Genomic DNA, 12,428 nt, shown 5'->3' on the forward strand with positions numbered 1-12,428 from the left:
TGGACGAAGCCAAGACCTTGTTTCCAAACATCATCCGCCTCCCTGCACCGAGCTCAACGAGAACCACCACGTCTACCTTGTATCTCGTCCCCGGACCACGCATTCTGATCTGTTGCTGTTGCTGTTCTCCCAGCAGTGACTTGCTCCAGCGGGGAGAGGAGTGAACTCGATATCATGGCGACCCCACAACCACCTTACGACGGCGCGCCCAATCCCACCGACGGCCAGTATCCGCAGGACGGGGGTTATGGACAGCAGCCTGCGGCGCCGGCAGGTCCTTCGAAGAAAAAGCGCGGATATGCTGGTCAGGCTTATGAGTTCGGCGCAGGAGGGAACGCAGCACCAGCAGGAGCACCACCAGCTGGTAGCCCTTATACAGGACAGCCGGCACCTCAGGCTGGATATGGAGGATACGGCTATCAAGCTCAACCGGCAGAAGCGCAGCAACCACAATATGGTATGCCTCCACAACCTGCATATGGCGCTGCTCCAGGAGTGGGAAGCCCAGTGCCTCAAGGTGGCTTCCAACAGCCTGCATATGGTGCTCAAGGTGGCTACGAAGCACCCGCGCCAGGTTACCCAACGCCAGGACAGCCTGGCGCACCCCCAGGAGTAGTGGGAATGACACAGCAGTTTGGACAGATGGGCATGGGCGCGCAGCCTCCACAACCTCTGCCCCCACAGCAGCAAGGCGTACAAATGCGACTGAACCCATTGCAGCCCGTGGATATCAGTGCCCAAGGCGCACCCTTCCACGTTAGCGATCTGGACCAGCCGCCACCTCAAATCATCCTGCCACCAAACGTAAGTTGTTTTCTAGGCTTGCACTCCATTCACTTGAAGCTGCTAACCCGCAATCTTCAGTCATCTGTCACTCCTTCGCCGCATGCGAACTGCTCGCCCAGATACGTTCGCTCTACCTTGAATGCCATGCCCGCCACGAACTCATTGCTGAAGAAGAGCAAGCTGCCCTTTGCTCTGATCATCCAGCCATATGCAGCCCTACACGACGCCGAGGATGATGTCCCGGTCCAATACGATCAAGTCATTGCTCGCTGCAGAAGGTGTCGTACCTATATGAACCCTTTTGCTAGCTTTTTGGACCACTCCCACCGATGGAGATGTAACATGTGCAATCTGACCAACGATGTGCCTCAAAGCTTCGATTGGGATAGCGTGAAGCAGCAATCAGTGGACAGATGGCAGAGACCCGAGCTCAACTATGCTGTGAGCGAGTTCGTAGCTCCCCAGGAGTACATGGTCCGGGCACCACAGCCACTGATCTACCTGTTCCTATTTGATGTCAGCTTCGCAGGTGTCACAAGTGGGCTATTAGCGACTGCAGCACGATGCATTCTTGAGAGTCTGGACCGGATACCAAACACCGATCGCCGCACGCGACTAGGATTCATGGCTGTCGATGGCTCTCTGCATTACTTTCAAATTCCTCGGGATGGTGGCGAGAACAACGATGCGAAGATGCTGGTGGTCAGCGACCTGGACGAGCCATTTCTGCCAACACCAGAAGACCTTCTCGTAAACCTGACTGAGTGCCGTGCCAATATCGAGGCCTTCCTCGAGAAGCTACAAGGCATGTTCGCAAACACGCAGAGTAACAGCAGCGCCATGGGCTCGGCACTTCGTGCTGGTCATAAGTTGATCAGCCACGTCGGCGGCAAGATGGTCGTACTCTCAGCTACTTTGCCCAACGTCGGCTTCGGAAAGCTGGATATGCGGGAAGACAAAAAGCTACTTGGTACATCGAAGGAGAACAGCTTACTGCAAACACAAAACAGCTTCTACAAGAGCTTTGCGGTCGAGTGCAGCAAGACTCAGGTTTCTATCGACATGTTCCTATTCAGCGCACAGTACCAGGATGTGGCTAGTTTGAGTAATCTACCAAGATACACTGGAGGTCAGACATATTTCTACCCGGCCTGGAACGCAGCACGCACGGAAGATGCGATCAAGTTCGCTACTGAGTTCAGCGACTATTTGTCTTCCGAGATTGGCCTCGAAGCTGTCCTGCGTGTACGAACCACAACTGGACTTCGTCCTAGCGCCTTCTACGGAAACTTTTTCAACAGATCTAGTGATCTCTGTGCGTTTCCCGCTATGCCACGCGATCAAGCCTATGTGGTCGAAATCGCGATTGACGAGAGCATCACCAAGGCGTTTGCATGCCTGCAAGTTGGCGTTCTTCACACGACGTGCAACGGCGAGCGAAGAATCCGCGTCATGACCCTGAGCATACCGGTCACTCAGAACATGGCCGACGTATATGCTTCGGCTGATCAACAGGCCATCACACATTACTTCGCGCATAAAGCGGTGGAGCGAGCCCTGAGCAGTGGCCTTGATGCCGCTCGTGATGCTTTACAGGCCAAGATGATCGAATTGCTCCAGACATATAAGAAGGAGCTCGGTGGAGGCAACATGGGTGGCGGTGGACTCCAGTTCCCAGCCAACATGCGCGCAATGCCGATGCTGTTCCTTGGTCTGATGAAACATGTAAGTTCTTTTCACATTTCAGTGATGGTGTAGGTTTCACTGACATGATGTGTAGCTTGGTCTTCGTAAGTCATCTCAGATCCCCACCGATCTTAGGAGTGCGGCATTGTGCCTCTTGTCGACATTGCCGCTTCCGCTCTTGATGCAGTACATCTACCCGCGCATGTACTCATTACACGACATGCCTGACGATGCTGGCCTACCAAACCCCGATACCGGAGCCATTGTCATGCCTCCTCCTCTCAACCTTACCTCGGGCAACATCGTTCCATTCGGACTGTACCTTATCGACGACGGCCAGACGCAGTTCCTCTGGCTAGGCCGTGATGCTGTGCCGGCTCTCATCAATGATGTCTTTGGCACAGAAGACAAGAACCAGCTCAAGCAAGGGAAGACGTCTCTGCCTGTGCTTGAAAGTGAAATGAACGAGCGCGTTCGTGCGGTCGTGGAGAAGTCTCGCGACCATCGTGGCAAGGGTTGTGGTAGCATTACCGTGCCGCCGCTCTATCTCATCAGAGAGGACGGCGAGCCAAGCTTACGTCTTTGGGCACAGACGATGCTGGTAGAAGATCGTGCCGACCAGGGCGTGTCGGGCGCGATGTTTCTCGGTACGTTGCGCGAAAAGGTGGTTTCCTGAGCAGCGTAGCAGATCTGCTTGTTTTTCCATCATCGTTGCTCGACTGCATTACCACTGGTTGAGCCAAGACGCACAACAGGACCGCGTTGGAGGAGTCGACCTATGTAGTGGTAGACCTAGACGCAGTCACGGCCCGAACAAAAGAATAAATTTGATCAGGCCACATCTCGAGGCCCTACTGCATGAATCTCCCATCGATAGAAGCCTTGTCCCGATGCATTGGCGTGCGCTCTACGTGACCGATACTTCCCGCCATCTGACTGACATGTTCGGCCTTCCGCCTATGACACCCTACCAGGAACATTGATCTCGGCGGATCGTTGGCCGCGTATAGGCTCATACACTCGGATCGTTTCCAGAGCAACTATAGCGAGTACCAACAGTAGAGAATAATAGCCAATAGAGAGCTAGAGGATTACAGTTACGGACTTGCTCCGGCTTCATTCGAAGAACTAGCAAGACTCGACAGACTCAATTTCTTTGTTATTTTTCGATTGATCGATCGGACGAGGGAGACACATATACGTCCGAGATTGTGGTCAGCTATAAGAAGTGTTTTGGGCTTTAGTCCAAAACAGTTCTATTGGTCCGGAATGCTGGATATGTTCAGTAACTCTTGTCCCATTGCTGAGTGCTATGGGGGACAGAACTACATACTACATAATGGATCTCAGATATATGACAAATGCTCTCATAGCAGTTGTTTGACATATGTACATACCTGAGGATTTCGACTTCTTCCTCATTCTCTGATATCCCTTTCTTACCTAACAACTAGCCATGTCTATACGGTGCGGTGACGGTGTCTTCTCGTATATAACTCGTAATCCTCCTCGTCAGGAGTGACGGGTCAGAGTCTGACATCCTGTGCTGTACTAATGATGTATGTGAGAAGGAAATGTATGAGCTCGCGGACCCTGTACACTAGTTCATGTTATATGGAGCGGCAGCAACGCCCCGAGACAAACGTGTCTTAAGCTATTCGTGATAGTACCCACTTTGCTGCATTTCGTGTCTGTTCACACATAAGAGCGATGGAGTTTCTCTGGGGACTTTGCGGGCGAATTACAGGCGAATAACTTTAAAGGTTACAGCAAAGCTTAGTTGTCATATGTTTGCGTGATTTGGTGTTATACTATTAGTAGGACCTGAACGTGATGAGTTGGAACCCTCTGGGGCATCGTTCAGTACACGGGTAGGCAGACAATCGATAATGGCGATCTAGCTCTCTAGTGCAATGAGTGAGGAAGACGTCGCTTGGTCCAATCTGGTCCTGCTTCACACCTTTGTTCTTCTGGGATAACACTATCACTCTTCGTCGAGTCTGATGGGTCTGGTAGGGGATTACTGTATAGCTTCTCCGCGGGTACCCGTGCACCTTCATCGATTCGCCCGGTCCGCGGGTCCACTTAATACCATCCATCCTAGAAGTTCTTCGTATAGGCATCAGTAAGATCACAGCATCGAGCAAGAACTCCGTAGTTTTGACGACTCAGCGTGGTCATCCTTGGACTTGTAGGGTACTAAGAAGACGACGAAGACGCCAGAGATGGAAAATATCCTCGCTCGCCAGCGAAATCATTCGCTCGGGACAGCGCCCCGACGATACGCGAACCAGGCTCATCATAGTCCAAGCCTTTGGGACGGGGTTTCTCTATAAAGCGTGGAGTCAGCTATGTATGATCCTTGAAGGTCCAGGTCTTCAGGTGCTCCTTGACGCATGCTGCGTGTGATGGCAGTGTTCAACGACGGCGGGGAATATCCCCCCAAGCTTCCGTAGAAGTGGCAGTGCACTTCTCAGTCTCACATCCATGGGCCTTTGGGAATCTCAAGATGTGCCTTGGGCTACTGCACATCTAGAGTTCTTACTCTCATATCACAGATATCAATCTTTCGATGGACCGAGCTAACCGATGGGCTAGCAAGCTAGGAGGTAGTTAGCGAACAAGGAGAAGTGCCCCTTGGCCGCCAAGACGGCCCATAGGCTACCTAGTCACGTCTGATCCCGACCCGTGCAGCACCGACGACACCTGACAACCCGTCAACGACGACGGCGAAGCGGCCATCATGTTGCGCCGACGCACGAGAAGGCGCCGTCGAGCTGATGCTGAGCAGGCGGTGACCTGGTCGCAGTAATGCCCCGATGGCGCCCGCCGTCCTACCACCTCTCTCAACAACCCACCACCAGAACATCACATGCGAGCGATCCACTACCTCCGACACTTGGCAGAGGTCGCCCAATTCGAGTCCAATAGAATCGTCAAAAGGTCCCCGAGACCATCGAGGGCTCAAGTGCGGCCATGACTCAGCAATTCGGGTACGACCTGTGTGTGACATACTGCTGCGCCGGGGCTAGGAAGGGCACAGAGCGAGCGTGGTCTTCCTCGCTACAAGCTTGCCCAGGAAGAGAAGACAGGCGACGATGGACAGGACAAGATTAGCGAGGCTGTATGGATTGAATCAAAAGGACGCATCCGCTGTGGCGCAAGAGCAACGGGTCTTGAAACCGCATCCCACCAATCCACCCACCCATACGAGCTGGAAATGACTCCGACATGCCCAAGCTGGAAGAAGAATGCCGTGAGGAGCACATGTGTTTGACAGGATGCCCTACGGAAATGGCAATCTATCGCTTTAAGAGCTCATGCTTGACCACTCAACGGACCTGCGTTGACTCAAGCATGTGTAAAGAGAAGCTTACGACCTGCGAATTGTGCCTCGGTCATCCGCTCGTTCGATAAGTCAACCGTAATGGCATATGCGAAAGACTTGTCGCGTCCCAGGCAGGAGCAGCTGGTCCGAACCAGAGTACGGATTGCAGTAGTCCTACATTACAACTGTTCACATCTGGAGTTGCGGGAAGATGCTTGAAAAAGGGGAGGTCTCCAGAAATCAGGCTCAACAGACTGATGTGATCAGTCACATGATGTGTATCCCACACACATCGTCGGCGTCTTGGGTGACCGCTTGCATTTCGCCCCCTGCCAGGCGTTATGTGTATCTTCCTCGAGTAAATGCAAGCTGGCCGAGATTTGCGTGAGAGCTCTACTTGGTGGATCCAGGCCTGACCACGCTCTGCCAGCTCGATCACGTGCCTTCTCACAAGCAGCAGTCCCAATCAGGTGATAAAGAGAGTGTGACAACAAGAGCTGAAAACCCTGGAAATTACTGGCAAGTCTTCCTCTATGCAGCATATCATATGCTACTTGCCCTCACTCCTGCGCTTGCTGGCTTGATCACCGCTATTTTCCTGGAACTTCTCGCAAAGAACCCGCATTGTCTTCCTGTCCACGGGCATCAACTTTGCCGCCTTGGTGGGCCTCTGGTTTGTGCCTCTTGTGTCTGCTGCAGCTGGTACTGCGAAGTGCCCGCCTGAGCTTTGCCTTCACACCTTCGTCGCAATAGCTGGCCTCCCCCGAAGGAGTGCCTATGGCCAAGAGCTTGCCTCTCATCCGCGAATGGCGCTCCTGATCTGCTTCCCTGGCTCCTGCCCGCCCAGTCTTTCCGCCATGGCTCTGTGGTGTCTGCTGTTGTGTTTGCCGAGCCTGCAGAGGAGATGTTGTGGTGCTGGTGATGGCCGGCGTGCGAAGACTGCTATCGCACTGATTGCTCTCGCTGGCATGGACTATGCTTGCCGACATCTTCTTCTCTGCAATTGCTTTGTCCATGTTGACACTGTGCGGTGCGTCCTAGCATTGCCGTGGTCGCGGTTGGGTGTCGGCGAAATACCTACGTGAGGACGTCCATACATCAGCTTCGAGTCTCGCAACCGCCCAGAATACCGGTCCGGAATATCTTGTTGCCCGGGCCTGCTGTAGCCCGAGGGTCTCGCACTGGATGCAGCATGTATAAGGAGTTTGAGGCGCTGCTCTGTCATCCAATACCACAAACTGGTCTCGTAGTATAGCGGTTTATTACGTTCAACCCCCGGTACGACCCCCTATACAGTGGAGAAATCCTTCTATAGTGGCCTAGCCCATGGAAACATGGAGCCGAAGATTGAAAGAACTGCGTTCAACTCGCAGCGGGACCAAATCTTTTGGCATTTGTGCGGCTTTTTGATCGGGTTGTGGCAACGTCAATCACTTTTGCTCTCGGAGCCTATTCGCTATAAAAGACACACGACAAGGCGAGCTGCTCTTTTCGAGTCATATCATCTTTGCAAGTACCTGCACCTGTCTTTTCCACAGATATGGAGGAATTACGCTTGGGTGTGAGAAGCTGGTGCGCTTTGTCGGTACAGTTTTGTTGTCGAACTGCCAAGACATTTGTGGTATCTCTTACTGACTTCTATCTTTCTGCAAACAACACATGTAGCTTGGAGTGGAGCAGATTGTCTCTGCTACCTGCTTCTCATCCTGTACACACCGACCCCATACAGCTGACCACCCACCCCGATGCGCTACGTCCTACGACATTGGTGTTGTCCCACAATCGCTCGATCTCATTCATGAAGACTCCCGGGACACCTGGAGACAGGTGGTTCTTTCTCACAAGGGCACTGCACATGCGCCGCCTTCTCACTGCCTCAGGGACGACAGCAGCTGCCGCCACAGCCCAAATACTACCACAATCCGCAGAAAAGAGAGGTGCAAGTGCTGCAGACAGTCCAAGGAGCGGTCGCACGCTGAGTTGGGGCCAGGTTGGCAAATGAACTGGGGCAGTATTTCCTCGCGGCGAGGGCCATTCATATTTGCGTTGTGTGTGACACGCGTGGTGTGGGAGGCCTTTGTTCGGAGGGGAAAATCACTACCATCATGAAACGACTACCTACCTTACCTATACACACACCTACCTCGACGGTCCCTTGGGAGATGGCAATAAAGGGAACAGACGAAAAGTTCTCCCAAAGTTCCTCGCTCGGAGAGCAAAGCTGTCGCCATACCGACTAGGGTGGCTCGAAGAATAAAAGGCGAGCAAATCATAGAACGACGGGATAGTGACCATCTCCAACGAGCGAGTCCTTTTCGCGTACGGAATTCACACGGGCACCCTGCGGAAAAGTGACAGCTGCAGGAATCTCTGTGTCGAAGAGCAACCCAACCGTTGTTCGGTCAGGTAGGCACATACCTTAGTATGGAGGGAGGACACTACAGAGTGGCCGTATAAGGTACATACCTCGTTAAGTACCTACGGTGGTACCTGAGCAGGATGAGGAGGTAAGGTATAGATATAGGTAGATACATGTAGGTAGGTACCTACCTAAGGCCAGGTACTGTACTTATATGTTTTAGGTCAGGTACATGTATGTAACAATGGAACTGTACCACCCACCATTGAAGTTTCCCCATGTTGTCTGTCTGTCCATCACCCCCCACCTCACCTTCATGTTGGATTCGCAGTCGAGCTGTATGTACTACATGTAGGTATGTACCTGATCTTACCTCACCTCTTATATCCATCATTCCTGCCGCAGTGTGGTGTGTGTGTGTAGGTATGTCCTTTACAGTTTCTCTCATCATCATCAGGCTGGACCTAATAAACACATGATGCCACACCTCAACATGATGTACCTTGGTCGTTCTTGCCGTACATATCTACCTGTACATTAAGGTACCTAGGTACCTTACGGTTGTGGCTTCCAAGTTGCTTCAATTCAGCCTTTCTTCACCAACCTTTTTCCTCCTTCCCTCCTCCCATCCTCAGCCATTCATTCATTCAAACAACGAGGACTTGTACCGACTCATTTTTCGAAGTACCTAGTACCTTAGGTAACATTTCTGAACTCAAGCTCATCGCTCACTCACTCACTCGCTGCCTCCAAGGGCAATGCGGCTTCGTTCTTCCAAGTCTCTCTCGCGGTTGATGTACCTGCGATATTACCAAAAGACAAGTAACTACCTCATACGTAGTGTCTCAGCAGCCGTGTCGAGACTGATGGGGTTTCGGAAGCAGTGAACCTTGTGGGGAGACAGTGTCAAGTACCAACTCTCAGAAGAAAAAAAAAGGCTGCAGCTTCGCCTAACTTATATGGGTGGAAATTAATGAATATCTCTATGTCAATTGTCTGAAGCTGGAGAGGGGCTCTCGTAGGTGGGCAGGCTCCTACTTGTATATCAACAGGTTCTCTCTCTCGCCGGCCCGCTCGCCCTCATCTCGAATAAGGGGGGACACACCCTCCCTGGATCAAATGCAAATGCCCAAGACGACTGTCGCCAGATCTGCCATCCACTCGCCAAACACCACCGCCACCGGAATTCAAAATGCTGGTTCATCATTATTATCGTCTCATCTTCGGTGCAGATCCTTCGCCGGCTCCTTGGGTTCATCCTTCTTCTCCTCATCCGGGATGATGACCTGGCCTTTATCATCGTACTTGAGCTCTGGGAGCCCCTTCTTCTTGCGCTCCTCCGCCTCCACCTTTCTCCGCTCTTCCTCGTCCGCTTTCCGCTTGTCATCCGCTTCCTTGAGCGCGACCTGCTTGATCTTATCTTCCGGAGACAGCGCTTCGAAGGCGGCCGTGTCCTCGTCCCACTTCTTGACGCACTCGTGGTTCCAGTTGCACTTCTCGACTTCGCCGAAGATGGGGTGGTTGAAGCGGGGATGGGTGGTGGGCCAGCCGGAGGCGTGGTAGTGGTGCTTGACCAGCGCTTGCTTCGTCTCGTGGGTGCCAGAGTCGGAGTGACCTTGCCCAGCAGCGAAGGCCTCGACAGTCAGGACTAGCACGCCGCCGACCAGAGTGGACTCGCTCAGATCGTGGAAAGCATCCCAGCTCACCTTCTCGCCCGTTCGCTGCTCAATATCGTCGAGAATCGCATTGGTGAAGGCCGATGGGCCCGTGCCGCTGATGACTTGGTCAAAGTCCAGCTTCACCTCCGAGATGGGCACACCCTGCTGGACGGCCACGCTTCGCAGCCAGACGATGATATTCTCGATGAGCTTCATCATGACGGGCAATTTGGGTTTACACATGAAGGTCCACTGGCAGAAGGACTTGCATTTGGTGCCCAATACCGGGTGCTTGTCGAACTCGGGTTGATCGATTTCAATGCCCACCACCATGTCGACGTCGGCCTCCTTCCATCGTGGGGGAATGAAGTTGCTGATGGGTCGCAGTGCCTCAACGTCGATGTCTGTGTACACACCGCCCTCGATGTACATGATCATGTAGCGCAGCAAGTCGGCCTTGATGATGCGCGCGGTGAGCTCACGGTACACGTACACGATATCCTCCCGATCGAGGCCGTCTGGTCCAAAGTGTGTCTCGACGTAGGCCATGTCATTCAGATCGGTGAGCACCTCATATCGGTAATCGGGGTTCTTTGCAATCCACGATTGCGCGACATTGTGATCTCGCTCCTCGAACTTGAGGGGGTCAACTTTCCAGGTTTGCCAGATCTTGCGCGGAAAGTGCTTGGGTCTCGATTCGAAAAAGGCTGGGGTAAAGGTGCTGTGCGAGCCGGACAGGAAGAAGACCAGGAGGCACAGGGCCAGCACGGCCGGTATCGTTCTCTGCAGCTGCTTCGGCATGCCAATCTGGGGTATCGCTTGCAGATATTCTTTGGGACTGTATTTGGGCGCAACCTTCATCTTACTGTCGATGGTGGCTTCTGGCTTTTCTGCTGGAGTGCGGCTCGACGACCACGATCGCGCGCGTGCTTGGCCAAACATGGGCAACTCAGGCAGCTGCAATGGCACGCGCATGAGTGCCCCGAAGTGGAGTGAGTGGAGTGCGTGGTGTCGTGTCGTGTCGGTGATGCAGCGGGCGGTAAATGAATGACAATAATGGGGTAGGAAGGGGTGGTGGTGATGATGGTGGTCGTCTTCTCGTAGGGGCGGCGGTAAGGGATGTTCATGCAGTGGTGGACGAACAAGACATGTCCAGACGACGGAGCGATTGAAGGAAGAATAAAGTGGAGGCGTTGCAATGCTGAAGGGGACACGAGCGCGCGCAAAAAGGCAGACTGGAGTTAATAGTGTGAAGCATATAGACAATCGGTGCGACAAAGTAGGACGCGGCGGCGTCCAGAGAGGGCAGATGTACGGGCGGATCCAGACGCGAGTTTGGCAATTGACGGGGGAAAGCTTAAATCTCCCAACCAACCAATGAAACCCGCCACTCTGCCTGCGCGCACTCTCTCTCTCCTTTATGAGCGCCAGCTGACTCTAGCACGATTCGACGAACGACTTTTTTCTTTGATTGCCTATTATTGCCTTTGCCACAACCACAACGGGGGAGGGGGAGGGGGCGACGGGGAAGACACGGCAACGACAGGCAAGAAAAAAAAAACCAGGCTGAGCCACAGTTTTGCTTGGCACAATCCATGATCCACGATCATCATCATCACCTCCCGTCATTCTGTGGATTGGGATGCAGAGTGACCGAGGCAAAGGCAGGATTAATTGTGGAATTGTTGTACATGTACCCTACCTCCGACCTTTTACCACCTACATAGGTGTGAACCCTCTGCATCCTTTGCACATATCGGAGGTACCTCTAGTACCTACCTAGGTACCGCATGCAGGACACACGCACTACTGCAACCATCTGCAACCTCGGTCGCAAATGTGTCATTCATATTGGTCCCCTCGTTGGGAGGTCTGCATTATTCATGTTTTCTCGTGATGGGAGGAGAGGGAATGAGTAGTAGTGAGTAACAGGGATTGTTTTGGTTTTTTTTACTTTTGCATGTTCTAGAATCATGTGGTTTATATAGGGAGTTTATTGATAATGAAGAAGAAGGAGGAGAAGGAGAAGAAGAAGAAGGAGAAGCAAGCGAAAGAAGAAAAGAAGAAGATGCAAAAGGACCAGGAAGAGTACCTGGTAGGTATAATGTCTGGGGTACATGTTAATCTTGCGCAAATGTCTCTGTAGGCTGTACCGCTGGGTCGACTAAGAGGTAAGTTACATGTAGGTGTAGGTCAGGTACGGTACGGTACGGTACTGACTACCTGTTTAGTTCATACATATATGTACCCCAATCTGCGGGTTGTAGTATGAGGAGAAGACTACCTCTAAGAGAGTCTGAGTCTCTGATTACTACTGTACTGTACTGTACCTCCTCTGATCTATAGCATTCCCGTTCCTAGGTACAGGTAGTATTGCTCATCAGATGATCGAGATGGCATAAATGTATAGGGCTCAAGACTCGGTAAAACCAATTGATTTCCCCGCACATCCATTGGTACCTAAGGTAAGTTTAAGTATGGTACCTGGTATGGTTGGATGAGGAACTTGAACTGTACAAACAAGAAAAGGAAAAAAAAAGAGAATCGTCTCCACGCAAGGACCCGTCTCTGAAGATCATTCCCCGTTGCACCGAGGCCGTTGAGGAGGTGA

The 12,428-nt window shown here is 52.5% G+C and overlaps 3 protein-coding genes and 1 pseudogene across 4 annotated transcripts; 3 read left to right on the forward strand and 1 right to left on the reverse strand.

The window, feature by feature from the left end:
• Positions 1–459: 459 nt before the first annotated feature.
• Positions 460–3,148, forward strand: SEPMUDRAFT_45258 (Sec23_trunk-domain-containing protein; the record flags this gene model as incomplete). The annotated part of the gene is made up of 3 exons (XM_016908961.1): positions 460–804; positions 865–2,511; positions 2,567–3,148. 3 exons carry the CDS (start codon positions 460–462, stop codon positions 3,146–3,148), a joined length of 2,574 nt encoding a protein of 857 aa, XP_016760637.1.
• A 3,376-nt stretch (positions 3,149–6,524) lies between these two features.
• Positions 6,525–7,265, forward strand: SEPMUDRAFT_149170 (uncharacterized protein). Its single transcript, XM_016905385.1, has one exon. The coding sequence runs from the start codon at positions 6,607–6,609 to the stop codon at positions 6,883–6,885; it is 279 nt and encodes a 92-aa protein (XP_016760638.1). The 5' UTR covers positions 6,525–6,606; the 3' UTR covers positions 6,886–7,265.
• On the forward strand, positions 7,041–7,181 carry SEPMUDRAFT_t35 (annotated as a pseudogene). Its single transcript has one exon. The product of its transcript is annotated as a tRNA-OTHER (tRNA).
• A 1,842-nt stretch (positions 7,266–9,107) lies between the features above and the next one.
• On the reverse strand, positions 9,108–11,037 carry SEPMUDRAFT_125693 (glycosyltransferase family 32 protein). The gene has a single exon (XM_016902004.1). The coding sequence runs from the start codon at positions 10,616–10,618 to the stop codon at positions 9,377–9,379; it is 1,242 nt and encodes a 413-aa protein (XP_016760639.1). The 5' UTR covers positions 10,619–11,037; the 3' UTR covers positions 9,108–9,376.
• Positions 11,038–12,428: the final 1,391 nt, after the last annotated feature.

The sequence above is a fragment of the Sphaerulina musiva genome (genome assembly GCF_000320565.1).
Source record: "Sphaerulina musiva SO2202 unplaced genomic scaffold SEPMUscaffold_5, whole genome shotgun sequence".
NCBI lineage: Eukaryota > Fungi > Ascomycota > Dothideomycetes > Mycosphaerellales > Mycosphaerellaceae > Sphaerulina > Sphaerulina musiva.